General features: G+C 44.5%; 2 protein-coding genes across 2 annotated transcripts; one reads left to right on the top strand and one right to left on the bottom strand.

The window, feature by feature from the left end:
• Positions 1-3,061: 3,061 nt before the first annotated feature.
• tmem41aa (transmembrane protein 41aa) lies at positions 3,062-7,600 on the bottom strand. Its single transcript, XM_030111137.1, has 5 exons — positions 7,428-7,600; positions 6,605-6,755; positions 5,840-6,001; positions 5,023-5,161; positions 3,062-4,405 (listed from the first exon to the last, which is right to left on the bottom strand). Exons 1-5 carry the CDS (start codon positions 7,598-7,600, stop codon positions 4,185-4,187), a joined length of 846 nt encoding a protein of 281 aa, XP_029966997.1. The 3' UTR covers positions 3,062-4,184.
• Positions 7,601-8,837: 1,237 nt separating this feature from the next.
• Positions 8,838-24,183, top strand: LOC115403810 (peroxisomal bifunctional enzyme-like). The gene is made up of 7 exons (XM_030112818.1): positions 8,838-9,007; positions 11,039-11,142; positions 11,412-11,581; positions 11,910-12,021; positions 16,344-16,448; positions 21,808-22,149; positions 22,496-24,183. The coding sequence occupies exons 1-7, from the start codon at positions 8,934-8,936 to the stop codon at positions 23,746-23,748; spliced, it is 2,160 nt and encodes a 719-aa protein (XP_029968678.1). The 5' UTR covers positions 8,838-8,933; the 3' UTR covers positions 23,749-24,183.
• Positions 24,184-25,694: the final 1,511 nt, after the last annotated feature.

Genomic DNA, 25,694 nt, shown 5'->3' with positions numbered 1-25,694 from the left:
TCTTCACAGTTCCTCTTTTCCTTTATTTTTTTTATTTTTTATTTTTTTTTTGGTTATGGATTGATTTCGGCTGACCGCTCTGCGGGCCGCTGGACATGCAGGTCCTGGTGTCCCTTTGTGCTTTACTTTGGAGACCATGGAAGCTTGTTGCCTTATTTTATCACCTTTCAGACCCATCACCCATCAGCTTCATCTTCCAGACACAAGGTTATTGCCAATACGCACAGCTTCCATCGTGTGTGTATGCGTTTGTGTGTGTGTGTGTGGTAGCGTGTGTGCTTGCGTGTGCGTGCGAATGTGTGTGTGTGTGTGTGTGTGTGTATATATATATAAAAAGAGAGAGTAATATTTATGAATCTATTTTTTCCTATTTTGTGATGAGAGCTATTGATAAGAAACAAAAGAGAAAAACAAAGTCCTTTTCTTTTTTTCCTCAGTGGGACACTGCCATATTATTTTGAAGGGAAGTGTTTATTTTCTTGACAAAACTAGACTATGAATAATGATTATGATAACAATAATAATAATTAAAAAGAAAAAAAAACAAACAAGAAAACCCTGAAAAAAATAGGAGAACAGTAAAGTGAACCATCGCGTTAACTTTGGTCAGGATGTGAACAGTGCGCATGTCAGTATTGTGATCTACCTCAGGCTTCAGGGTACCTCAGTCCAATCTTTCATTTCCCCTTTTTTTCCACATTTTGTATTGCCTTGTTAACTGATCATTTTGAGCGTTTTTAATTTTTATTTTTTAATGAAAAAAAAAAAAAGTTAGAAAAGAAGACAAGATCCACAGTAATCTCGACACTCTTCAGGTCCAGCTGACGAGCGAAACCCTGTTGGACTCAACGCCATACGACCTCTTAATGATACGAATCTAAAGGATTTTATGAGTTGATTTTTTTTTTTTTTTTTTTTGCTAGAAAGGAATGAGGAGCAGGATCTAAGGGGTACATTGCACGCCCGACGTGGTTCTGAATGTGGATGCTGTGTACTGATTTCACCTGCGAAGAAAGACGAAAAAAAAATACAATTCAGTTACTATGAGTCGAAACTAACCAACTGTACCTCCTGTTTTTCCCAACTGTACCTCCAGGTTTTTTGAAACTTAAAAAAAAAAAAAAAATAGAGAAAAAAAGGAAAAAAAAAACAACAACAACAAAACCTATGAAGTTTATTCACTTATGGAGAAAAAAAAGAGATTTTTTTAACAACCCAACTCAATCTTACCAGCTCTATTTGATAACAACATAACTCTGGGGTTGATTTAGAAGCAAACACGAAGCTGCAAAAATACACTGACAGGACTCTTGAACGTGGTGTACAACCGTTACTTAGTCTTCTGTGTAGAATGTAGAGCAACTCTAGTCGTCGAAGCGTCACTGTGTACGACGGGATAACTGTATATCTGTAAACATGTACAATAGAGTCACACATAAATGTATCGTTTTCTGTCTCGCTAGAACACTCGCCGGTCTGCAACCTGCAGTTTTTTGTTTTTTTTTTTTTTTTGTTTTAAGAGGCGGCCAGAGAAGCCGAGAGCTTCCCCTCAGACCGACCTCTGAACGGTTTTCTCGTCATTCTGCCGAATTTCTTTCTTTCTTTTTTTTTTTTTTTTATTTGTCGTTGTTGTGCTGTACATTTCAGAATTACCTCTCTGAATCCAAGGCTGATTTTAGTTAGTAAAACCAACGTAGGGGCAAAAGAAAAGAAAAAAGATTTTAAATAAATGACAGTTAGAGTGAAACTTAGCGTTCGTCTTTGGACTTTTTTTTTTTTTTTTTTTTACATTATGGAGGGCAGACTTTTGTCATCAGATGAGGCGGATCTTTTTTTGTTTTTCGTCCCAGTGAACACAGACTAGCAGTGCTAAAACAGAAAGGTCTATCAAACTCACACAATGCCTGAGGCCGCCGCAGCGCGCCTCCCCACAGCCGGTACAGTACCTCATTCTGATGACGACCCCGTTCCCTTCCCCTGACCTTTAACCCCTCGCCGATGCAGTACAGCGTTTTTTTTTCACTCTGCATAGAATATTCAGCTTTCTCACTGTAGCACTGGATATCGCAGTTTTTTGAAGTTGAGGCTCTTCTCGACTCTTTGACCTTTAACCTCTGCCCCTCTGGTGTTTCCGGCTCTCTCTCTGCAAGCGCGGGTTTCCCTTTTAGCTGGTTTGTTTGTTTTTTTTTAGGTGTGGTGTGGCGAGGAGAGCGCCCTGGCCGTTGAGACGAAACCTGTCAGGATGATAGTAACCTTTTCTTTTGCTTCCAAGGATTGTTGTTTCTAGATTTTGTGGGGTGTTGCTAGGCATTAATTTTCAGTACCAGGAAGCCACAGTTACACACATCGCTGAGGGTGTACAGTGTTGTTAGTCATATCACAGTGGTTGAATAGCTTAGGCTTTATTTTGTTTTTCTGTTGAATCTGGCTTTCTCGTCATTTACACTGATTAAAATAATGTAGTCTGGAATCGTAGCTGGGATTTTTTTTTTTTTTTTTTTTTTAAATATTCATTCCTGTTAGATCACTACCAATAATATACTAGCTGTTTTTGATTTTGAACAGATTTGGGAGATGGGATGGAAAAAAAAAAAAAAAAAAAAAAGGTAAAAATTAAGATGTGCCTGTTGGACGAGCAGCAGAATGACGGACCGAGTGAGCGGGCGTGAAAATCAAATGAGAAAACTCCGTTCTGCCCTTTTGGACTGAGCACAACAGAGGGGCATTCAACACCATCCAGAGCTGTGGATCCGGTGATGAAGGATTTAACTCTGGTCAGATCTGTGCAGCAGAACCGTGGCAATGTTTTTTTTTTTTTTTTTTTTTTTCTTCGTCCGATCTCTAATTGCGAAGCATTGCAAATTCGATCCAGTATGTACTACACTTCATATAGCACTAGACTTTTAAATAGTGGTTTTTACCTGGATCCATTTCTTCTTGACTGCATTTCACTATTTGGGAGATTCCTTTTGTTTCCTCGGCCGGTTACAACCCTCACGTCCTACATTTCCCACAAGGCCAAAAGGTCCCAAAACACCTCAAGGTAACTGGTGGCTGTGCGCCGGACAGACACACGATCTGTGTTTCTTTTTTTTTTTTTTTTTTAATCCATCTTGTGGATCCGCGTCTCTCTGGTAACAGCCATGCTTTTGTTTTGAGTTGTGAGTGAACTGTATTGCTGAGCAACCTGGATCTGAGCAATAAAGAATATTTGGGGAAAAAAAAAAAACTATAACAAAAACAGCTTGTTTTATTATTTCAAAGTCTTCACACTTCTCGGTTAAATCTGCTGCGTAATTTGCAACCTTATGACACAGCCGTGGTGGCAAAGTTCCAGCACATTCACACACAGTCACAAGTGAAACGGACGCCGTTCAGAATCCACCGTACCAAACAGCTCATTTGGTCGGATTCTGAATGGTTTGGGGTATTTTCTAGTGTGCACTGGGATTCTTACGGATTGATCATTTTTTGTGCATGCTTCAGTACAATCTCTGCGGAGTTTTATTTCTCTGTCCTAAAAGAGAAACCGTGAGAACATAACACTCCCAGGTTCTGTTCAAAACACATAGAAAATATAAAAAAAGAGGCCTAAAATAAGATTTTGGTAGAAGTGTAGCCCCGATAAAATACACAATCGCTTCTTCAAAAAAAACAATCCAGCTGAATACTTTGACACAAACAGGCCTGAACAATTAGCCACAACAAGCTGGTTATTTCCTATAACACACTGACTTTACACAAGCCAAAGTCACAACCTTTAAAATGGACAAAAATGTCTGGTGAAAAAACAAGTAAAACCTTCTCTGGGCTGATTGTCTGACAAAAAAAAAAAAAAAATCGAAATCTCTACAAACACGAAAGAGTCTTTCCCATTTACACAAACTTTTACAAACGCCCAGGTTGGAGGTAGATGTTTTAAAATACGGCAGAGCAGGCACTTTGGACGCCGGCGCTTTAAGCTAGTTTTCCTATACAGCCCTCCTCCTCTTCAAAATAACTGTACATTCACACATGGAAGTGCTGCGTTCGTACTTTTGGTAAAACTACATTCGATCCCGTTCCGTCTCCTGATGGCTTCAGAAAAGTAAGGAAACCTCAACAGTCACCAGCTGAAGTGCATTCGTTGTTGTGGGCAGAAGGCAGCGGGGGGTCGATAACGGGAACACGCTCCCCGGATGAAATCACTGGGCCTTCTTGTCGTCGATGAGGCCGTTCTGCGGCAGGACGTCCAGTTTGAGCCGCTTCTGGCTGAAGCGTCGGATGAGCGTTCCGGGCAGCAGCGCCACGCAGGCGATGGCCAGCAGCTGCAGGAGCCGCTCCCAGGAGAACAGGTCGTCCAGCGACGACACCTCGGACAGCATGACGCCCGTCTGGACGCAGATGAAGTTGTAGGGCAGGAGGCCTGGCAGGGCAGAGAGCGCAGCGGTCAGGCTTGGTGTGAAGAGCGAATTCGCAGGAGCGAGAGGGACTCTCTGGGACGGTGTGTTCCGTTACTTCACAGTAAATTCAATAGAAACCACCTTGCACTGGCTGCACTTTAACTCATAAGATCTAGTTAGATATGATCAAAAACACTAAGTGCGGGCTCTGAAAATAAACTTCTCAAAGCAAGAGGAAGCGCTAAAGATTGGTGACGCAACAAAACAGTGATAAAAGTCGGGTTTTTCTTTGAAATGACTGCGCTGCATTTAGCGCGAGGATTTATTAAAAGTATACTTGACTTGTAGCGCTGGCAGCACCCAGAGGATGTGCCCTGCATTTTTCAGGGAGTAAGGCGTCGCCATCGTCGAGTTTACATTCTTTTGCTTTGCGAGGTGCAGCAGCAGCAGCAGTGGGAAGGTCCACCGTCTGCCATCACAGCACCAGGCTGTTCCCTCCAACTGCTGCGGATCCGCTCAAGGTCTGAAGTCTGTTTACAGCAGCGATAACCACTGATAGTCACGCTGATTCTGAGTCACGTAGGAAGATAAAGGGGCACAACATATAAGTGATGCTGGAAAAAAAAAACCCAGAGCTTACCAATCAAGACGGAGCAGAAGAAGAAGGTAATGGGGATGTTGACAATCGGTGCAGACATGTTGAGAAACCAGTTGGGAGTCATGGGAAAGAATCTGAGGAAGAGCAAAAAAAAGAACAGGCAGTCCTGGTTCTCCTCCACCTGCAAGAGATCAGCGGGAAACACGGTGAGAATCTTCTAACTGTGGGAACACGCCGAGCTACAACAGACCAACAACTGAAGCCATTATTGCCCAGGAAGACTTAAGTTAAAGATGGTGGAAAACTGGTGATGGCTTTAACCCCTTTTCTAGCTTTTTGAGTGACAGACTGCTTCCTGCTGCGTTCAGAGAGTTTATGTGCAGGAACAGGACGCAATTTTTTTTTTTTTTGATAAATATTCCAGTCAACTAACTCATCTAGCTTAGTTTGACAGTCCGGTTTAAAAAGATAAAATTCCAGCTGGAGGAAAACAACAACAGAGGGAGAAATGTTTGTTCCATCTCCTTCCACATGCTCCGCAGTGGAGCCGAGTTTTAAACACCGGTTGTCTTTCATTGCTCACATCAATCAAGGTCCCACACATTTGGGACAAAAATAGCCTGATGAATCAGAATCTATTAGTGCACATGACTCAAGAAGACATTCTGCCTGTGAAAACTACAGTTGTAGAGAGCGAGGTCTTGAAAAATAAAAGGTTTGTTCTTGTGAGTAATATTAATTCAGTGCAGTTTTTTTTAAACCTTGGTCACTGTGAATGTTTCTGGCTTTGAAGGACAAGTGGAAGACACATATTTGTCACCTTGAGTTAGTTCCTCTTCACGCGACGACACACACATACCTTTCTCTGCAGCATGGAGACTTTATCGGGGAAGAGGTTCACAATATAACGTTTTCCAAAAGCCTGGGACAGGAGGAAGCACATGGTGGAGCCCACAGTCGTGAGCACACACGCAAGAAACAGCCCTTGATATGGTCCAAATATAGCTCCTGCCAGAATATTCTGCAACGTGAAAAGGAAAAGTGGGAGAACAGATCCCTGCATTATTGCACATCCTGGTTATCCGAGTGACGATCGGCTCCGACACGCTGCAGCGCCGGTAATCTGTGCGACATGGTGGTCACGCTGATCTTGGATGTGAAGTGAAAGCCACATTAACCTACGTGAAAAGTGTGGTTTGGGTGTTTGCTTCATGCTGTACGCCGAGTTGTAATAAATACGACTGGCAAGTATGAGCATTATGAAAGAGGAAGAGAAACGCAAATACAAATCTGACTTCCTGCATCAACTGAGTATGTTCATGTGCTTAACAGAAACAAGCCACAGACCACAAGCGTGCCAAGCGTCTTCGTTTAAATTCCTCTTGACGTTGCACGTGAGCCTAATCCCCCATGACACTGTTTTGGCAAATTTTGATCCATGTGTCATGTTTTTTACTCTGAAATACCTGCATTTTGCCTGTGACTAATTGTCATGCATAAAAATCACACTGATTAACACAGTCATAATTCAAGACGTCAACCATAAGTGAGAACTGGCTTGTTATCAAGCATAAGCACAGATAACATTTTTTTTTTTTTTTTTTTTTTTACTGTGGCTCTTTACCAGGAAGGAGGATCCAGGGATGGCAAACGACTGCTTGTAGAGATATGCACTGCAGAAGAGGAGCAGGACGTATTCCGTGTGCTCCGTCTTGTAGAACTGTAAGAGGTCGGCCAGTTCTCGCAGCTCCTCCAAGTCTGAAGGGAACTTTAACCTGTTCATACAACCAGACCCACACTGGTCAAATTCTACACAAATGATACAATGAACAGCATCCAGAACTGAAGAGACAGTAAAGATGATTGACATGTTTAGTTTTCATTGTCAGCCACTGGGAAAATGACGTGTAGCTGCATGCCGGACTTTGTATAACTTCAGGTTGGATCACTCCTCACTGATCCCAGTTTTCTGTAATACTAAACAATGTGGGTAGACAAGAATTTAGAATATTAAACAGATGAATAGGTTGAAATCCAAGTTGTAACAAACTGTACTTTCAGGACAAGGATTTAAATAGATCTTTTGGACTGGCCCAGGCCTTACTGCAAAACAGTCTGCTGAGAGACCTGTTCTGTTTCAACTACACTTACAAAAACACAAAATATAGCACAGGGGAAAAAATGTAACCTGTGGGGAAAAAACAACAACCAAACTTTCAAAAAAGAAGTAAAAAGACAAACAGGAAAGAACATAACATGCATTGCAATGAACATGTATTCCCTCCTGAGAGTCAGTAATGTACTTAGCATTTACTGAATACAGGGAGCAAGATCAAAGATTTATTATCGGATAAGCGATCAAACTATGCAAACATACAAACAATCGTTAAGTATAAATGTTGCAGGAATATGCTAAACCACGGAGGCTCGCCGCTGCTGTCGCTCACCTGCTGGGTTCCTCTGAAGCGTCCCCCGGCTCCTCCAGCTCCACATGTCCGGCCTCGGCCCCGGTCCCCGCGGGAGGACGCCTCCGCGGCCCCGCGGGCAGGTACAGGGACAGCAGGTACAGGTACAAGCTGGCGGCGGCGACGACAGCGGCCAACCCGACGAGAGAGCGCATATTGCTGGGTTTACAGCCGGCGCAGCGGCGCTTCGCTTCTCCTCCCTGAAGCAGCTGTCAAGCGGAGAGGAGGAGCGGTTGAGATAAAAAAAACAAAACAAAACAAAAAAAACAAAAAAAACCACGGTCACCCGCTGCAGTGACGTCACATCCCTCGTGTCAACAAAAGCGAAATATCGCGATGTTTCACTTCAAGATTGATATATGAATTAATTAAAAAACAATATATTTCATGTTTTAATATAAGAATAATATAAAAGTGAACAAAATGGGAAAGATCTGGATGGAGAAATATTTTTTTTAAAAGTCCGCTCCAGACCAGTAGGGGGCAGCAGTGCTTCAACAAAGCAACCAGCGATCCCGGTGTTGCCAGATTGGACAAGTTTCCGCCATATTTGTGGTGTTGGGCCAAAAAAAACTTCCACGTTTCAACAAACTGTTCTATAATCTCCCCCATTCGGAAAATAAAGTTAGATTATTTAGACATGAAAGAGAATTTACTGAACATCTATATCAGTTCAGCAGTTTTTAATTACTGACATGTTACTCTGAACCACTATTGTGTCAAAAGAAAAACCTTTGTTAAAGAACAATGAACACTAGTAAAGAAAACATTCGACGACTCTAACAAAACAATGAAGTATACGGTATGGCAAAGGATATCAGCAGAAATTTAAAAAAAAAGTAAAAAATTAACGGGACAAATGAGACAATTGAAATCACATATTATATTCATAGTCAAGCTTATTTTGAGGCTCTTATGGCAATTCAAGCAATATTTTAAATGTCAGGAGAAAAAGACTCATCTGCATTGAGTTTGAAAAGTTTGAGAATTGAATCTTGATTATCTGATAATGTTAAAGAAAAACCTATTGTTTGTTGAAATTGTAACAATCAAGGAGTGAAATTCGGTTGTAAAAATATATCTGAAATGTTCTCCTTACCTGTGTGAAGATCAAACAAACATTATGAGCAGCCACATTACATATTGTTATTGTATTTTTTTTCTTTTTTTGTGATGTGTCAGGGAATTAATGATTACACTCTTTGTGGGCAGCACATTCCTATTTGACTTTCATTGGTTATTTTGTGGAGCGTTTTGCAACACTGTGTCCCTGTGACGTGTTAATAATAATCCAATGTTTTGAGTTCAGCATTGGTTTTTAGAGAGGATATGATTTTTGGCTGCTTTCCACAGGCTGAAATCTATCAGCCAGATCTGGCAACCAAGGCAGCGTATCGATGTGTTGTGACTTGCTTCAACTTCAGTTTCAAAGTTCACTCTGCACTCACACCAAACTACTGAGACACAATCCAGTAATCCTGCTGCGCCATGGCTGCGTTTGCTCGTGTTTCGGGGTCTGTCGGCTTGATAACCCTTCAAAATCCTCCTGTTAACGCACTGAGGTGAGCTGAAGTAAACACGGCTGCAGAGCCTCTCCTCTGCCAGCTGTTCTCATCTGGATCAGGCTTTTACTGCAATAACACATGCACTTTGTTCACAGCGGCTCCAGATGTGCAACAGGTATTTTCTATGCGCAACTGAAATATACAGACGAGTTTGTGAGAAAGTGACTCGATTGTTGTCGTGAGGGAGGATAAAATGACAAATCTTGTCAGTAGGTGGAGACAAAGTAACTTGTCAGTGTTGTAACATTGGTCAAAAGAAAACAACAGATATGAGAATTGAAAAAGAATCACAGTTTTAATTGTTTCACTTAAGTAAAATTAAACCTAATATAACTTTAAAACTACATGCAGGCTATCAGTATAATGCCTTATCATTTGCATTGGTGCAGATCTTCATTGTAAACATTTTTGTGTACGAGTGGAGGAATTACTGGTAAAGAAGCAAGCTTGTAGCTAAATCCTACTGCAGACACACACCATTGTAGCTCCTAAAATGCCCAGGATGTTTTAAAACGCGCAAAGTCAATTTGGACAGCAGTAATGGAAACACATGACCTATTTACAGTTTCGAGTAACAGGGGATGAGAGGAAAAATATAGATGATTTCTAATGAAGCACATTGTTTTAGAATTGAGTGTATTGAGTAAAGCTAATTGTGTTTGTAATGATGACAATGAGATAGATAAAGTAAAACCACAACTGAACAGGAAAGAAATTAAGCAAGAACTATAGAATTCCCTATATTTTTAAAGTAAAAGCCTTTAAACTCATATTTTGAAATTATTTTGAACATCTTAAATTTTCCACTATTACGTTCACTGTTGTTACCTCTCTAACACCAAGTCGCCATGCATCAAGAATGACACAAACAATGACTGAGAAAGTATAAAAACAAAGTAATTCACTACTTTACTCACTCCTGATTGCTTCACTAAGACAAACAAATATAACCGAAAAACCTGTGGCCACTTCACTAATCCTGGTTACAGCTGGAGGGAACTCCTGTTTTATTGTAATTAGTTCACTTCTCAAAATAACTTTGACAAGAGAACCTGTATACAGGAATGAATGAATAAGTATATCTCACAGTAAGTGTGTTAAGACAACAAAATTGTGACAGCGAATGTGTCAGATTTGTTACTTAGCCTCACATTTTACTGTCTTTTTTTGTTTGTTGTCCTTGTTTGACCTTTTGCTGAGTATTGCTGTTGTGTGCACTGTTGCAAAATAAAGCTGTAATGTGAGCGGAAGAGGAATGAAAAAGTAACTAATCATTACTGATAAAATGCTGTTGGCCTGCTACAAACGAACGTTTTTGTTTGATAAAATGTGTTGTTGATAATTAAAAAGAGTATGGTATTGCCCTTTCTGTTATGTTAAAAGTAGTGATTTTGTTACTTTAGAGCATAGTTATTCACAGTGATATGAATGGATTCCCCCCAAAAATGGGTTTCACCCATAATTAGGTTATTTTTTCTGTTCTGTTTTGAATTTTTATTGATTGATAAAAGGAAAAAAATAATGTTGGGGAAAAAGGAATCCCCCAGCCCTTCACATCCCTGAAGCTTACTGGTGCTCCCAAATAAAGCTCTCACTCCTTAAACTTCCGCTTTAGAGTCCATTAGTGCGCCTTTTATCAGGTGCTAAAGTCTGCAGCGACAATCATTCAGAAATTTGAAGCCTGCGAGGTGTGCCAAAATCCTATCAATCTTTTACTTATGTTCATCTTGAATCAATGATCTCTGGAACCCTCTGTTGACATTTCACATAGTTACACACACTCACACCAGCTCACACAGTGGAAACTCAAACAGGCACACTGGGCACTATAATAACTCTGCCACAGCACTGCTTTATACACATATTTATTCTTTTTGCACTCTATTGAAGCCATCAGTGCCCCTTTTTTACTCCTGCATAATTTATATATGATGTATACAGGCTTCTAAAATAATGCACACATGCACCTTTTTCAGTTTTTAACAGTTAAAACTTAAAAAAAGGTTCAACGACTGTTTCTTGTTCCAGTGCTGCAGTGAGGCAAGGCATTGTCGACTCGGTGCAGAGAGCACTGAGGGAGCCCGAGGTGAAGTGTGTCGTCATCTGTGGCCAGAATGGAATATTTTGTGGAGGTATGGATTTTTTTTTATTGTGTTACCAACAGGGTTAATAAATTTTCCTTATTTTGTTAAATATTCTGAAACATTATCACTGCACAGGAGTGGAAAAAGAACATAATTGTCATAAACTGTATTGAAGTGATTGATGATTGAGACTTTAAGGATTTCGTGTAATGTCTCCTCAAAACTCTCATCCTGAAGCACTGCATTTCTCTAGATGTCATTTCTGCCTTGCTGTTGCAGCCTTCCAATCAGTGTCAATTTGATTTTTTCTTCAACAGGAGCCGACATCAGAGAGTTCAGTGGACCGATGTCCGGGCCTCCACTTATACCGATGATCCATTCCATCGAGGTTGCGGCCAAACCGGTGGTGGCAGCCATAGAGGGGAGCGCTTTAGGCGGTGGCCTTGAGATTGCACTTGGCTGTCATTATCGAATCGCACACTCTAAAGTTAGTTCACGGTTGAGATCTCCCTGTCTCTCTCTGTCAGTGTCTCGGAGATGCCAGTGTCAAGCTGCATCAGTATTTGACAACTTTATTTCACATTAGAGAGTGATTAAATCCTGCCAAAGTAGCAATGCTTTCCACATGATAACAAATAGGATATGATATCCTTATATTTTGTGTAATCTGTTAATCATTTGTACCTTTCTGCATATAACAAGACAGTATCATACGTAGCTTGTCCAAGGTTTGCTGTGGCCCATTGCTTATCATGGAAGACAGCGCTGTTCAGTACCTTCCATACACCAAATATTCTGACTTTGTGTCCCGTCAGACCCGACTGGGTCTTCCTGAGGTGACTCTGGGTCTGCTGCCAGCTGCAGGGGGAAGCCAGCGTCTGCCAAGGCTCATCGGGGTCCCAGCTGCCCTGGACCTCATTACCACAGGTGAAAACAACCCAACTTTACACTGTCTGGCTTAGAGTTGTTTTATACAAATGTTATTGTATAAAACTTGCTGCAAAAACTATTGCTGAATCTGATAGAAAAGTATCAGAATACACAACAATTTGCGAAAAACAGATTTCTCGACACATCAGTCCAGAAAAGTGGAGTCCCCGGAATAGCGGGCTGCATGGAACATACAGGTGTGGTGACACAACTCATCAGGGAGGCCAGGGTAAACAAACGCAACCTGGCAGCGCTGTGGCTGGATCTGGCAAATGTATATGGATCGATGCCCCACAAGTTTATTGAGCTCACTTTGGAAAAACATCATGTTCTGTGCCGAGTGCAAGATCTTGTTACTGATTATTACAACTTCTTCAAAATAAGAGTCTCAGCAGGAGTGATTCCATCCAGCTGGCACAAGGTGGTTCTTGGCATCATAACAGGATGCACCATCTCTGTCATTTTGTTCTCTCTGGCCATGAATATGCTGGTGAAATCTGCTAAACGCGGGGCCCTAAGTCTAAGGCTACGTTCACACTGCAGGCTGAAGTGACCCAAATCCGATTTTTTTTGCCCCTATGCGACCTGTATCGGATCTTTTCCTGACAGTCTGAACGACACAGATCCGATTTTTTCAAATGCGACCCAGGCCACTTGGATATGTGGTCCTAAATCCGATACGTATCGGATCTTTTGCCATGCGACTTCAGTCTGAACGGCCCGGTCGCATTTATCCGACCTGCACGTCACGATATGGGGCACCGAAGACGTGTGTCTTACCGTGAGTGTTTAAAAAAAGGCGCTCGCAGACGCACATTAAGGAGTTCTTGTCATCCGAAAATTATTATTGAACTCCGTATCATTAAAGCCTCTCATCACTGTCCCACCACTCCTGGCTGCGTTTCTCTGTTGCTGCCACTGCCCCACAAAACGCCATGGCCAAAAACTTGGCTCTCTTCCTTCTCATTCGCTACATTCTGCAGCACCAGGACAACTGGGAGGTATAATAATAAAAATATCCACACGCGCGCTCTCCCTCTCTCCCTATCTCTCTCCCTCTCTCTCGCTCCCTCTCTCTCTCTCTCTCACACACACACACACACACACAGAACAGCTCTGCGCGGCTGATTAGAAGCGCAGCACTTAAATGATTGCTCACTATTCAATTGTAAGAATACGTGTTTGGTCAGTTCTTAAATAACTCATTGACTCTTGAAAAGCTACAGATTCTGTATGTTGTTTGTGGGTTCCGCAAACACTGAAGCGCGCTGCTGCGTGACGTCGTTCTGTCCTCTTCTGCGCATGCGGGACACTTTTGGGTGGTATTCCGTTCAGACGGGAGATCACATACAAGTCGCATTTTATTGTAAATGTGAACGAACTCGCAAAAAAATCGGATTTCACAAAAAAATCCGAATTGAGCATTAAGCTCTGCAGTGTGAACGTAGCCTATGTCAGCTCAACGCTAACCTCCCATCCGAGGGTATATGGATGATCTTACGGTGACCACACAGTCAGTTCCAGGCTGTAGGTGGATCTCACAAGGTCTCCAGAACCTCGTGGCGCATGTGCTTTAAACCTTAAATCAAGGTCAATGATGCTCAGAAGGAGAGTGGATGACAAGTTCTGCTTTAACATCGCGAGAGTAGCAATCCCGCCCATCACTGAGAAGCCAGCTAAGAGCTTAGGCAAGATGTTATCAAACAAGCAAGCAAGGTGCGTGGTTCAGATGGGAGAGTGCAAACCAGAGGTGAGTGACCTGGGTGAAGCTGTGGAGAGCGAAGCCCCAGAGGATCAAGTTCCTTATCCAGGCTGTGTACGATGTTCTCCCTAGCCACTCCAATTTGCACACTTGGGGCTTGGCGGAAAGTCCATCATGTGCAATTTGCTCCAAGAGTGGATCACTAGAACACATTCTGAGCAGTTGTGCGCAAGCACTGGGGGACGGCCGCTACAGGTGGAGCCATGACCAGGTCCTCAAAAGCATTGCAGAGGCCATTGGGGATGGAGTAGAGAGAGCTCGACACTCCCAGCTTGTCAAGAAGATCATGACCTTTGTAAATGCTGGAGAAAAGAAGGTGATCAAGACAAGAACTTCGACAGGTGTTCTGACCGCTGAAAATGACTGGCAGATGTTGGTAGACCTGTAGAAACAACTGAAGTTCCCAAGTCACATTGTGAGCACCATCCTGAGGCCGAACATCGTCCTCTTCTCTGAGTCTACAAAACAGATCATTATCCTGGAGCTGACCTTGGGAAGATCGTCTAGACGAGGCCGTTGAAAGAAAGCTCGCCAAATACGAGGGTCTGGTAAGCAGCTGCCAGCAGGCAGGATGGAGAGCAAGATGCCTCCCTATTGAGGTGGGATGCAGGGGCTTTACTGCCAGATCTCTGTCCAAAGCCTTCGGCATTCTGGGCATTGTGGAAAGAAGTTGCCCTCCGCAAAACCATGGCTGTGGTTAAGAAGAGGGGAACCATGGGGGGCAAAGTAGTTAGGTAGCCATCTGGTCACAAGCTGGGGCCTGATCACCCCCGGCTGGGTCGCCTGGAGGAGGGCGTGTGATGTTGAAAGACCCAAAACACATGATGAATCCAGGAGCATCACTGAAGATGTGACCAGAAGCATCATTAGATGTATGAACTCACTGCTGGTTTGTGTGTGTGAAGCTGCATAGCTGCAGAAGCCACGGTGGACAGGAAAAGGAAGAAAGCTTTCCAGAATCAGGCTCAGAAGTGACAACTTTCTGCTGTTCTGGTTGGGATGAGGAGACAGGAGAGAAACAGAGAGGACAGAGAGCAACAGGGGGTATGTCAGTATATGAACTGGACCACGGAGTGAATGAATCATGTTTCTTCTGGCCGTATGAGTGTGCATCCCTGACTTGAATTAAACAAGTGATGCTCAAGGAAATGTTCTGCTGGGTAATCTTGATTCCTGCAATCCATGTGAATTAAGACTAATTACTCTGTCTTTTGCCAGCTTGTTTCTGGCAGTGCTCTCTCTCAGCAAAATAATGCATAAAAGCATAAAAGATCCAGGAATGATGATCAGATGCACACAACAGCAGGTTTTATTGTTGATTTGACCTCCAAATTGATCAACTCTCCCACCAATCAAGCATGTGTGGGATGTTAAAGCAATACTTCAACATTTTGGCAAATTGGCCCATTTAGCACAATTCCTTAGTCATTTCGAACAGCATACTTACTTTTTTTGTGAGGGCGAGCTGTTGTTTATTCAGAGGTGAGTCGGGGAAGGTTTTTGGGACGGACACAATGGAAGTGGATGGTATTTTTGTTCCCCCTCGTCAAACTCATCAAATACAAAATCCAACAACCCCCAAACACTTTGGTGGACACGCTATAATCCGCACATTCCCTACGCTGTGGAACACCAACAAATAATATTGTAGCATTACGACACTGAAGCAAATACTGGGAACTACTTTTTCTATTGGAATCACTTCGCCCAGACGCCATGTTTAGTAAGTAGTTCCGTCTGAGCAATCTTCGCATAGACAACTCAGTCTCGTAATTTTGCATTAATATTTCACAGCGGATTATAACGTGTCCACCAGAGTGTTTTGGGGGTTGTTGGATTTTGTATTTGATGAGTTTGACGAGGGGGAACAGAAATACCATCCACTTCCATTGTGTCCGTCCCGAAAACCTTCCCTGACTCACCTCTGAATAAACAATAGCTCGCCCTCAAAAAAAAAAAAAAAAAGTAAGTATGCTGTTCGAAATGATGAAGGAATTACGCGAAATAGGCCAATTTGCCAAAATGTTGAAGTATCGCTTTAAGGAAGAAGCTGTGCGATGCATGAAGGCCTCACCTCATAACTAATCTTCTGTTGTTAACATCTTAGTGCCACATATCACAGCCGGTAATTCAAAGCTCTACTGGAGTCCCTGCCTTTATGGGTCAGAGGGAAACACAGGTGGTCATAATGTTATGGCTCACAGTTGCATAAAAGCTTGAAGGAACTTGCGGTTTTCCCTAGTTGCCAGCAGGGGTCAGTGTTAGTTGAGTTAGTTGAGTTTAACCATCAGAGCTTTATCAAAATCATGAGTGATTCAAAGCTGGAGTCAGAAATTCATCCTCCACTGTCATCCTCAGCATAAAAAAAAAAATACAAAAAAAATACAAAAAAGAACAACTTGATTTGGTTGTATTGTGTGTATTTTCATGTCAAAACAGAAGAATTTGTGAGTTTCATCATCTAATCATTTGAATTAAGACATTTTATTTGGAAGTGTGGAACGTTGTGTTTCAGAAAATCTTACATTGAAATAAAGATCAGACTTTTCCTCCACAGGACGCCATGTGACTGCTGCTGAGGCGCTGCAGCTTGGGATGGTGGATCAGGTTACCGATCGCAACGTCACGGATGTTGCGGTGAAGTTTGCCTTGAGTGTTGTAGGTGAGATTTTTTGTAAAAAAGCACACACAAGTTTCTCACTGAAAGGAAACACACGGTTCTCTCCAAACTTTCGTAGAATATTAATATTGAGCCCTCGGTAGACATTTGGGAGGCTGAAGATTGCCCCAAACACATGAATAGGACTAATTTACCCACTGAATGAGTCGCCAAAGTGTGTCACGTCCCTACAGGAAAACCTCTCTTAGATTTGTAAGATAGTGATAATACTGGCAGATATCACAAATACCTTCAACTCAAATGAAAAAAAATTGGAGCAATTTATTTTGATTCTGGAAAAACAGTTGGCATGCTTTCACTGGTTTTCTTCTGTAGGAAACGATATCATCAGGAGACTTTTAAAAATATTTTTCTTCTTCTTCATTTTAGACTAGGTTGCATTACATTCGGGGAGAACGTGCTGGCTTCTTTGAGCAGATAGTAGTCTCATTTTAAACAGACAGGCGTGAGAGTAGCAGCAGTCTTCTCATCAAATTCTCAGCAGGAAATCAAAGAGGCAGTTTTATCAAAATGTACTATTCCTTTTATTCATTTCCACATTCAGAAGTGTGATATCCCCTCTGGTATTGTTGACTAATACCATGCCACCCACTCTGGTGTTTGGTTTCAGTGTTGGAATGAAGAGAAGGTGTATTTTACTCAGCACTGCCTCTGCAGAGTGTTTGATTCTTCAGCATGAAATGAATGTTGGTTCTGGACTATATTGTGAGCTGCCAGTGACTTTTGCAGAGACGTCGTCTACGGCTGTTTGTTGCTTACGTTCTTGGCAATGACAGCTAATTTTGTGAAGTCCGTACAGATTTCAGGAATCCTGTTAGTGCTCTGCTTTGCGCCTCGAGCGAAAACTTTAAAGCGCACCTGTGCAAAATGTCAACCGTTAAGTTTATAGAACTGCACATAAAGCAAGATTTTACAATCAAAAGATTACTGCAGTCTTATGCTTTTCCCATCATTTTTTTTCTCCACACTACACAGCCAAGATGACTTTGAGTGGGTGAGATAGTGAGTGTTGTTAGTAAAGAGTTATCAGTCTAAATATACTAACAGAATGTGAAGGGTTTCTGACTTCAGGGTGGACCGGCTGACGGGACCCGCAGAGTAAATTAAACCTGGCATGTTTGCAAATTTTCTGCCACTGTGTGTACATATTTTGTCCAAAAATATTTTTGGTGCTTAATTTGATGCACGTGTGGACACACACACACACACACACACACACACACACACACACACACACACACACACACACACACACACACACACACACACACACACACATGCGCTTGTGCGTCTCTTGCTGGTGGTGAGATTAACTTCTTTTTTTCCAATGGTTACAACATCTGCCTGCTACATCTGTCAGGACAGCCAGGATTCCCCTTCGCAACAAATCCAGAGCTCAACCATTTACAGATTAACCGCTGCAATAATACTCTGCTAAATTACAACAGAATCACATTGCACTGCCACACAACACCTCTCTTTTTTCATTGTAGACACAATATGCATTTCATGGGCCTGCAATAAACCTTTACAGTTTTTTTTTGGACCTTGATTTACTGTATTAAAGAGAATAGTTGTTACCAAACTAAGTGAATAGTATTAATCAGATGTGGCTGCTGTCCCTTTAAGCTTTGCCATGGTGACCCAGTTTTTGGCCCAGACCCACAGCTGAGTGTAATTCAGTGGGGCTGTGAAGGATTCTGACTACTGTCTCGTGTAATCGTGTCACAGGAGGTAGGAATGGGAATTAAGATGCTTTTAACAAGGTTTTAGCTGAGTGGCCATCTTCCTCACTCTCATTTTTCCCAGACTTAAATCACAGCTGACAACAAGCCTGGTGGTAGAAAGTTAGACTTAATATTAAATCTTCTCATGTAGCTTTACCTGGCAGATTGCTCTGTTACACACACAAACACACACACACACTTTGCTCTCCAGGCCAGAAATTTACCAACTATTTTGCTCAGAACCAAATTGTTGCTTTTCATTTTTCTTTAGATCTGTGCAAGGTGAAATGTGACGGCACTCTGGTAGGATCTTTCCGTCTATCTGGAAATGGTCCGTCAAATCACTCCACTCTGCTTGCAGAAGCTATTGGAGTAGCGAACTGATTGAGTGGATGAGTGTGCCTGAAAAACCAATTATCTGCTGACTTGCTGAGTGCTGGTTGACAGATTCTAAAAAAGTTGGAAAAAAAAGTGGTGCCAAAGAAAAATAGATCCATCCGTGCAGCCATCCATTTTCTACCGCTTATCCAGGGCCGGGTCGCGGGGGCAGCAGTCTCAGCAGGGATGCCCAGACTTCCCTGTCCCCAGACACTTCCTCCAGCTCTTCTGGGAGGGATCCCAAGGCGTTCCCAGGCCAGCCGAGAGACATAGTCTCTCCAACGTGTCCTAGGTCTTCCCCGGGGTCTCCTCCCAGTGGGACATGCCCGGAACACCTCCCTAGGGAGGCGTGCAGGGGGCATCCTAACGAGATGCCCGAGCCACCTCAGCTGGTTCCTCTCGATGTGGAGGAGTAGCGGCTCTACTCCGAGTTCCTCCCTGGTGACTGAGCTCCTCACCCTATCTCTAAGGGAGCGCCCAGCCACCCTATGGAGGAAACTCATTTCGGCCGCTCGTATCCGGGATCTTGTCCTTTCAGTTGTGACCCAAAGCACATGACCATAGGTGAGGGTGGGAACATAGATTGACCGGTAAATCGAGAGCTTCGCCTTTCGGCTCAGCTCCTTCTTCACCACAACGGACCGATACGACTGCATCACTGCAGCTGCTGCACCGATCCGCCTGTCAATCTCACGCTCCACCTTTCCTCCCACTCGTGAACAAGACCCCAAGATACTTAAACTTCTCCACCTGGGCTAGGATCTCTCCACCGACCTGGAGAGGGTAAGCCACCTTCTTCTGGTCGAGGACCATGGCCTCAGATTTGGAGGTGCTGATCCTCATCCCTGTCGCTTCACGCTCGGCTACGAACCGCCCCAGTGCATGCTGTCGGTCCGGGTTCGATGAAGCCAACAGGACAACATCATCTGCAAAAAGCAGAGATGAAATTCTGTGGTCCCCGAACCGGACCCCCTCCAGCCCCTGGCTGCACCTAGAAATTCTGTCCATGAAGACTGCCGGCAATGCGGACCAGACTCCTACTCCGGTCATACAGAGACCGGACGGCCGTTAAACAAGGGGCCCCGGACTCTGTATTCCCAGAGCACCCCCCACAAGACACCACAAGGGACGCAGTCGAATCCCTTCTCCAAATCCACAAAACACATGTGGACTCCCACGAGCCCTCGAGCACCCTATGGAGGGTATAGTGCTGGTCCAGTGTTCCACGGCCAGGACGAAAACTGCATTGTTCCTCCTGAATCCGAGGTTCGGCGATCGGTCGAATCCTCCTCTCCAGTACCCTGGCATAGACTTTCCCGGGGAGGCTGCGAGTGTGATCCCCCTATAGTTGGAGCACACCCTCTGGTCCCCCTTTTTAAACAGGGCGACCACCACCCCGGTCTGCCAATCCAGGGGCACTGTCCCTGACTGCCACACGATGTTGCAGAGACGTGTCAACCAAGACAATCCCTGCACATCCAGAGACTTAAGATACTCAGGGCGAATCTCGTCCACCCCCGGTGCCTTGCCACCGAGGAGCTTACCAACCACCTCTGTGACTTCAGCTTGGGTGATGGACGAGTCCACCTCTGGGACCTCAGCCTCTGCTTCCTCTACGGAAGACGTGGCAACGGGATTGAGGAGGTCCTCGAAGTATTCCTTCCACCGTCGAACAATATCCCCAGTTGAGGTCAGCAGCTCCCCAACTCCACTGTAAACAGTGTTGGCGGAGACCTGCTTTCCCTTCCTGAGGCGCCGGACAGTTTGCCAGAATTTCTTTGAGGCCGACCGATAGTCCTTCTCCATGGCCTCCCCGAACTCCTTCCAGACCCGAGTTTTCACCTCCACAACCACTCGGGCTGCAGTTTGCTTGGCCTGCCGGTACCTGTGAGCTGCTTCTGGAGTCCCACAAGCCAACAAGGCTCGATAGGACTCCTTCTTCAGCTTGACGGCAGCCCTTACTTCCGGTGTCCACCACCGGGTTCGGGGGTTGCTGCCACGACAGGCACCGGAGACCTTACGAACACAGCTCCGGGCAGCTGCTTCGACAATGGAGGTGGAGAACATGGTCCACTCGGACTCAATGTCCCCAGCCTCCCTCGGTACATGAGAGAAGCAATCCCGGAGGTGGGAGTTTAAAACCATGCTGACAGAGGGTTCCACCTGACATTCCTAGCAGACCCTCACAACACGTTTGGGTCTGCCAAGTCTGTCCAGTTTCCTCCTCCGCCAGCAAATCCAACTTACCACCAGGTGGTGATCGGTCGATAGCTCTGCTCCTCTCTTCACCCGAGTGTCCAAGACACGCAGACGGAGATCAGATGACACGACTACAAAGTCGATCATCAACCTCCGATCTAGGGTGTCCTGGTGCCAAGTGCACTTATGAACACCCCTGTGCTCGAACATGGTGTTCGTTATGGACAAACTGTGACTAGTACAGAAGTCCAATAACAAAACACCACTCGGGTTCAGATCAGGGAGGCCGTGCGATCCAATCACCCCCTTCCAGGTCTCACTGTCGCTGCCCACGTGAGCGTTGAAGTCCCCCAGTAGAACAATGGAGTCCCCCGTCAGAGCACTGTCCAGCACCCCTCCCAGGGACTCCAAGAAGGCTGAGTACTCTACACTGCTGTTCGGCCAGTAAGCCAAAACAACAGTAAGTCACCTGTTGTTTTGGCTTACGGGCCGAACAGCAGTGGGCCTGACCTCCGGTGGGCTCACCACCCACCGAGGGAACCGTAGGGGCCGGGTGCAGTATGGATTGGGTGGGAGCCGATGGCAGGGTGCCCGGCGACCCGATCCCCGGACACAGAGACTAGCCCAAGAGACATGGAATGTCACCTCATTGGGGGGAAGGAGCCCGAGCTTGTGAGGGAAGTTGAGAGGTACCAGCTAGATATAGTCGGGCTCAACTCCACACATAGCCTGGGCTCTGGAACCCAACCTCTCGAGAAGGGCTGGACTCTCCACTTCTCTGACGTTGCCCGCGATCAAAAATACAACTTCAATATATATATATATATATATATATATATATATATATATATATATATATATATATATATATATATATATATATATAAATGTGTATATATATATTTATATATGCAGATTCCGACAGACGTGTAACATCAGAGCAAAAGTTTATTTCCTTTAATCTTTCAGGAAAAGTTACTAAAGTTGAATAACTGTCATTGAACTGTGATCACTTCTGTTTTACTTTTTCCCCTCAGGGAAACCGCTGGATGCACGCCGGATAAGCATGCATTCGTGTCCACACTCTCCTGATTTGGATGAGCTCTTTGAGAGAACAATGCAGCATGTGCGTCAGCGTGCACGTGGAGCGATAGCGCCGGTTGCCTGTGTCCAGGCGGTGCGTGCAGCGGCCACCCTGCCCTATGCTCAGGGCATGGAGAAGGAGAGAGAGCTGATGGCCACCCTCTTCACCTCAGGCCAGGCCCGCGCTCTGCAGTACTGCTTCTTTGCCCAGAGAGCTATTGGCAGGTGGAGCATGCCCAGTGGAGCCCGCTGGGACACAAGCAAGCCCCGGCCCGTGCACAAAACAGCTGTCATTGGTAAGAGCTGTGGGCTTTTAATTTCTCTTTCTCCTCAGCTTTCAATTAGCACAAACACAATGAGTCATCAAGCTATCTGCGTAACATCTAAATTCACGTTGCCTATGGAAACTAAACCCTCACTTTCAGTATTAATGGATGAATTCTCTCTGCCCTGCAGGGAGGGTTGGATGTATGACAGTCTTGAAATTAAAATTTCAAGCTTTCAAAAAAATAAATAACTGAAATGCTATTCATAGTCTAGTACTGTAAAAAAAAAAAAAAAGCTTTTATGTGATCATTTTGGTAGTACTTGCATTTCTGAGGTATTTTTCTCTGTTTTCACTTTGTGATTTGGTCCTTCCAGGTCTTGGCACCATGGGAAGAGGCATAGCTGTGACTCTGGCCCAGGCAGGGTTTCCTGTGATTGCTGTGGAAAATCACGAGAAGCAACTGATGGCAGCAAAGCAGGCAATATCGGGCATGTTGGAGCGGGGGGCCAAAAGACGAGGGGTGACTCCTGTGCTCAACAAGATCACTTACAGCCGTGATATTCAGTCTGTAGCAAATGCCGACCTGGTCATCGAAGCTGTGTTTGAGGACATGGCTCTGAAGGAGAAGGTCTTTCAACAACTGTCGGCTATTTGCAAACCTGGCGCTCTGCTCTGCACAAACACATCCGGTCTAAATATTGACCACTTGGCGTCCCAAGTCCGCAACCCAGAGCTGGTAGTTGGGATGCATTTCTTTGCGCCTGCCCATGTAATGAAGCTACTGGAGGTGGTGTATGGGCCGCGGTCTTCTTCCGAAGCTTTGGCCACCGCGATGGCAGTGGGAAAGAAAATCGGGAAAGTCAGCGTGGCAGTTGGAAACTGCCAGGGTTTTGTGGGGAACCGCATGCTGGAGCACTACGTGGAACAGGCTCTCTTTCTGCTGGAAGAGGGAGCCACTCCTGAGCTGGTAGACCAAGCACTGGAGGAGTTTGGCTTTGCCATGGGTGTGTTCAGAATGTCTGACCTCTCTGGGCTTGACATAGGCTGGAGAGTCAGGAAGGGGAAAGGGCTGGCAGTGCCTGATCCAACCACGGGGCAAACGGCTAGAGTTCAGCAAGGCCGTCGGTACAGCCCTGTGGCAGACCTGATCTGTGAGCAGGGACGGTTTGGTCAGAAAACAGGCCAGGGCTGGTATCAGTACAACACGCCTGGCAGTCGGGTTGGTAAACCTGACCCGTGGGTGCACAACTTCCTAAAGGACTACCGAGCCCGGCATGGCCTGGTGGCACGCCGTATAGACCACCAGGAAGTGCTGGAGCGCTGCCTCTATTCCATGATCAATGAGGGCTTCCGCATCCTGGAGGACGGAATTGCCGCTGGGCCTGAAGACATCGACGTCATCTACGTGTTTGGGTACAGCTGGCCCCGGCACCGTGGAGGCCCCATGTTCTACGCCCACATGGTTGGGCTTCCCAAGGTGTTGGAGAGGCTGGAGCATTACCACCAGGCCCACCCCGATGTGCCGTCCCTGCAGCCGTGCAACCTGCTCAGGAAGCTGGTGGCCAATGGGAGCCCACCGATCCAGAAGTGGAAAGAAGTCATGAAGAAAATCAACAGCCGCCTCTGAAGTCAGCTTCCATACATCGGTCCTCACATCTGATCAGATGCATCAGTACAAGTAATGGACCAGCCAATAAAGTTGCACTTTTTAACCCAATGATGCCGTCTATTGATTTCATATCTCTTCCGGTGGTGGGTGATGTTGTCAGAGACTGTGTACTGAGCCAGTGTATTTGGCACATTTAAACGATTGTATAATCAAGCCAAAATGATCCCAATCCTTTGTCTGTAAAACTTGTATGATTTTTTTTTTGTATCTGATTTAAGAAAAGACAATCTAATCAGCATTATCAAAACCTTGATAGTATCATCAGTAAATCATGCTAAAATGCCAAAAAAGCTTGAATGTCTTACATTGCTTGTTATTTGTCCTCACAAATCTTTGATAAAAAGACATTTGATTATTTTCACTGTATGTACAATTCATTGTGATACTTTAATAAAATTATATTAATGTCACCTGCGATTTATGCTGTACTTTTTGTGTCAGCAAATGTTTGGACTCTTTATTCAGGTAACAGTGTGTGTGTGTGTGTGTGTGTGTGTGTGTGTGTGTGTGTGTGTGTGTGTGTGTGTGCGTGTGTGTGTGTGTGTGTGCGTGCGTGCGTGCGTGCGTGCGTGCGTGCGTGCATTTTTCTATGCTTGTGGGGACCAAATGTCTCCACAAGGATAGGAAAACCTGGCACAATGTATCTTGTGGGGACATTTTTTCGATTCCCATGAGGAGAAACAGTGTTTTCTTGGCCATGTTGTTGTTACTGAAAAACGTAAAAGTGCAAAAACATTTCTTTAGGGTTATGCATTGTTGTGGTTTGGGTTGGGGTTAGGGGCTAGTAAATGCATTATGTCAATGAGTGTCCTCACAAGGATAGAAATACAAAACTGTGTGTGTGTGTGTGTGTGTGTGTGTGTGTGCTTGTACAGCTATATGTTGTGAGGACCTTTTGTGAGGACAATGGGTTTTTAACCTTACAAGTGAGGACAATTTTTGGAAAGTGAGGACATTTTTGCCGGTCCTCACTATTTGACAGACCTTTTTTGGCCTTTTTGAGGGTTAAGACTTGATTTTTGGTTTAGGGTTACAATTAGTTTTAGGTTAGGTTTAGGGCATAGGTTAGAGTTAGGCATTAATTTTTGATGGTTAGAGTTAGGGTAAGGGGCTAGGAAATGCATTATGTCAATGAATGTCCTCACAACATTGCTGTACAAACGTGTGTGTGTGTGTGTGTGTGTGTGTGTGTGTGTGTGTGTGTGTGTGTGTGTGTGTGTGTGTGTGTGTGTGTGTCTTTCTCCAGTGAAGCTCCATGCAGCTCTGAGCAGATGTTCGCGCTGCCCCCTAGTGGCTGAAGACTTCACATGAGCAGCTGGATAATGCATAATAATGTATTTTTTGCTGAAAGCACGCTCTCTGAAATATTTTATGGAACAAATTGCAGATTTTCCATGGTATATAATGTCAAACAATCAAAACTAACTACTGCATGAGTGGCAAGCATCCGGGATGGATAACTACTTTTAAAATCAATAGATGGATTGAAGAATGTACTTCATTTCGCATTCAGAATATATTCTTTTGAAGTTTTTTTTTCTCCTTCGCACAGCCTGATGAAAGCCTGCGTGCTGTTTGAAGTGAGCAGAACAGCTGGCTTTGTGTTTGCGGACTCCTCCCGTCGTGTGATGAAGTTCAGATGCGCGCCGTTGTTCCGCACGCGCGTCACCGTGGGCAGAGAGAGGAGCTTCCCGACGCGGAGGGGAGGATGGAGAGACGTGCGGATCACGACACGGAGAGCACTTCAGCCTTCCTGCACAGCCCTCCCTTCGCCCGTTAATTGACGCCGTCGTACTTTTTTCTTTCCCCGACCCCCGGATATGTGTCCGCCCTTTGTTTGGGAAGTGACCGAGCCGCGCGCCGGAAAAGGAGACCCCGTCGTTTTTGGGGTTCGTGTCTCCCAG

This window comes from Salarias fasciatus, chromosome 16, assembly GCF_902148845.1.
Source record: "Salarias fasciatus chromosome 16, fSalaFa1.1, whole genome shotgun sequence".
NCBI classification, from domain to species: domain Eukaryota; kingdom Metazoa; phylum Chordata; class Actinopteri; order Blenniiformes; family Blenniidae; genus Salarias; species Salarias fasciatus.
The sequence above is the reverse complement of the archived record's forward strand: the minus strand, read 5'-3'. Positions and strand labels throughout refer to the sequence as shown.

Coding starts and splice junctions, on each gene's coding strand:
- LOC115403810 (XM_030112818.1), top strand. CDS start 8,934: ATGGCTGCGTTTGCTCGTGTTTCGGGGTCTGTCGGCTTGATAACCCTT. Junction 11,143..11,411: donor GAATGGAATATTTTGTGGAG/GTATGGATTTTT, acceptor TTTCTTCAACAG/GAGCCGACATCAGAGAGTTC. Junction 22,150..22,495: donor GCACAAAACAGCTGTCATTG/GTAAGAGCTGTG, acceptor TGGTCCTTCCAG/GTCTTGGCACCATGGGAAGA.
- tmem41aa (XM_030111137.1), bottom strand. CDS start 7,600: ATGCGCTCTCTCGTCGGGTTGGCCGCTGTCGTCGCCGCCGCCAGCTTG. Junction 6,002..6,604: donor TCCCTGGATCCTCCTTCCTG/GTAAAGAGCCAC, acceptor TTCACGTTGCAG/AATATTCTGGCAGGAGCTAT. Junction 4,406..5,022: donor CTTCTGCTCCGTCTTGATTG/GTAAGCTCTGGG, acceptor CTGCCCTGCCAG/GCCTCCTGCCCTACAACTTC.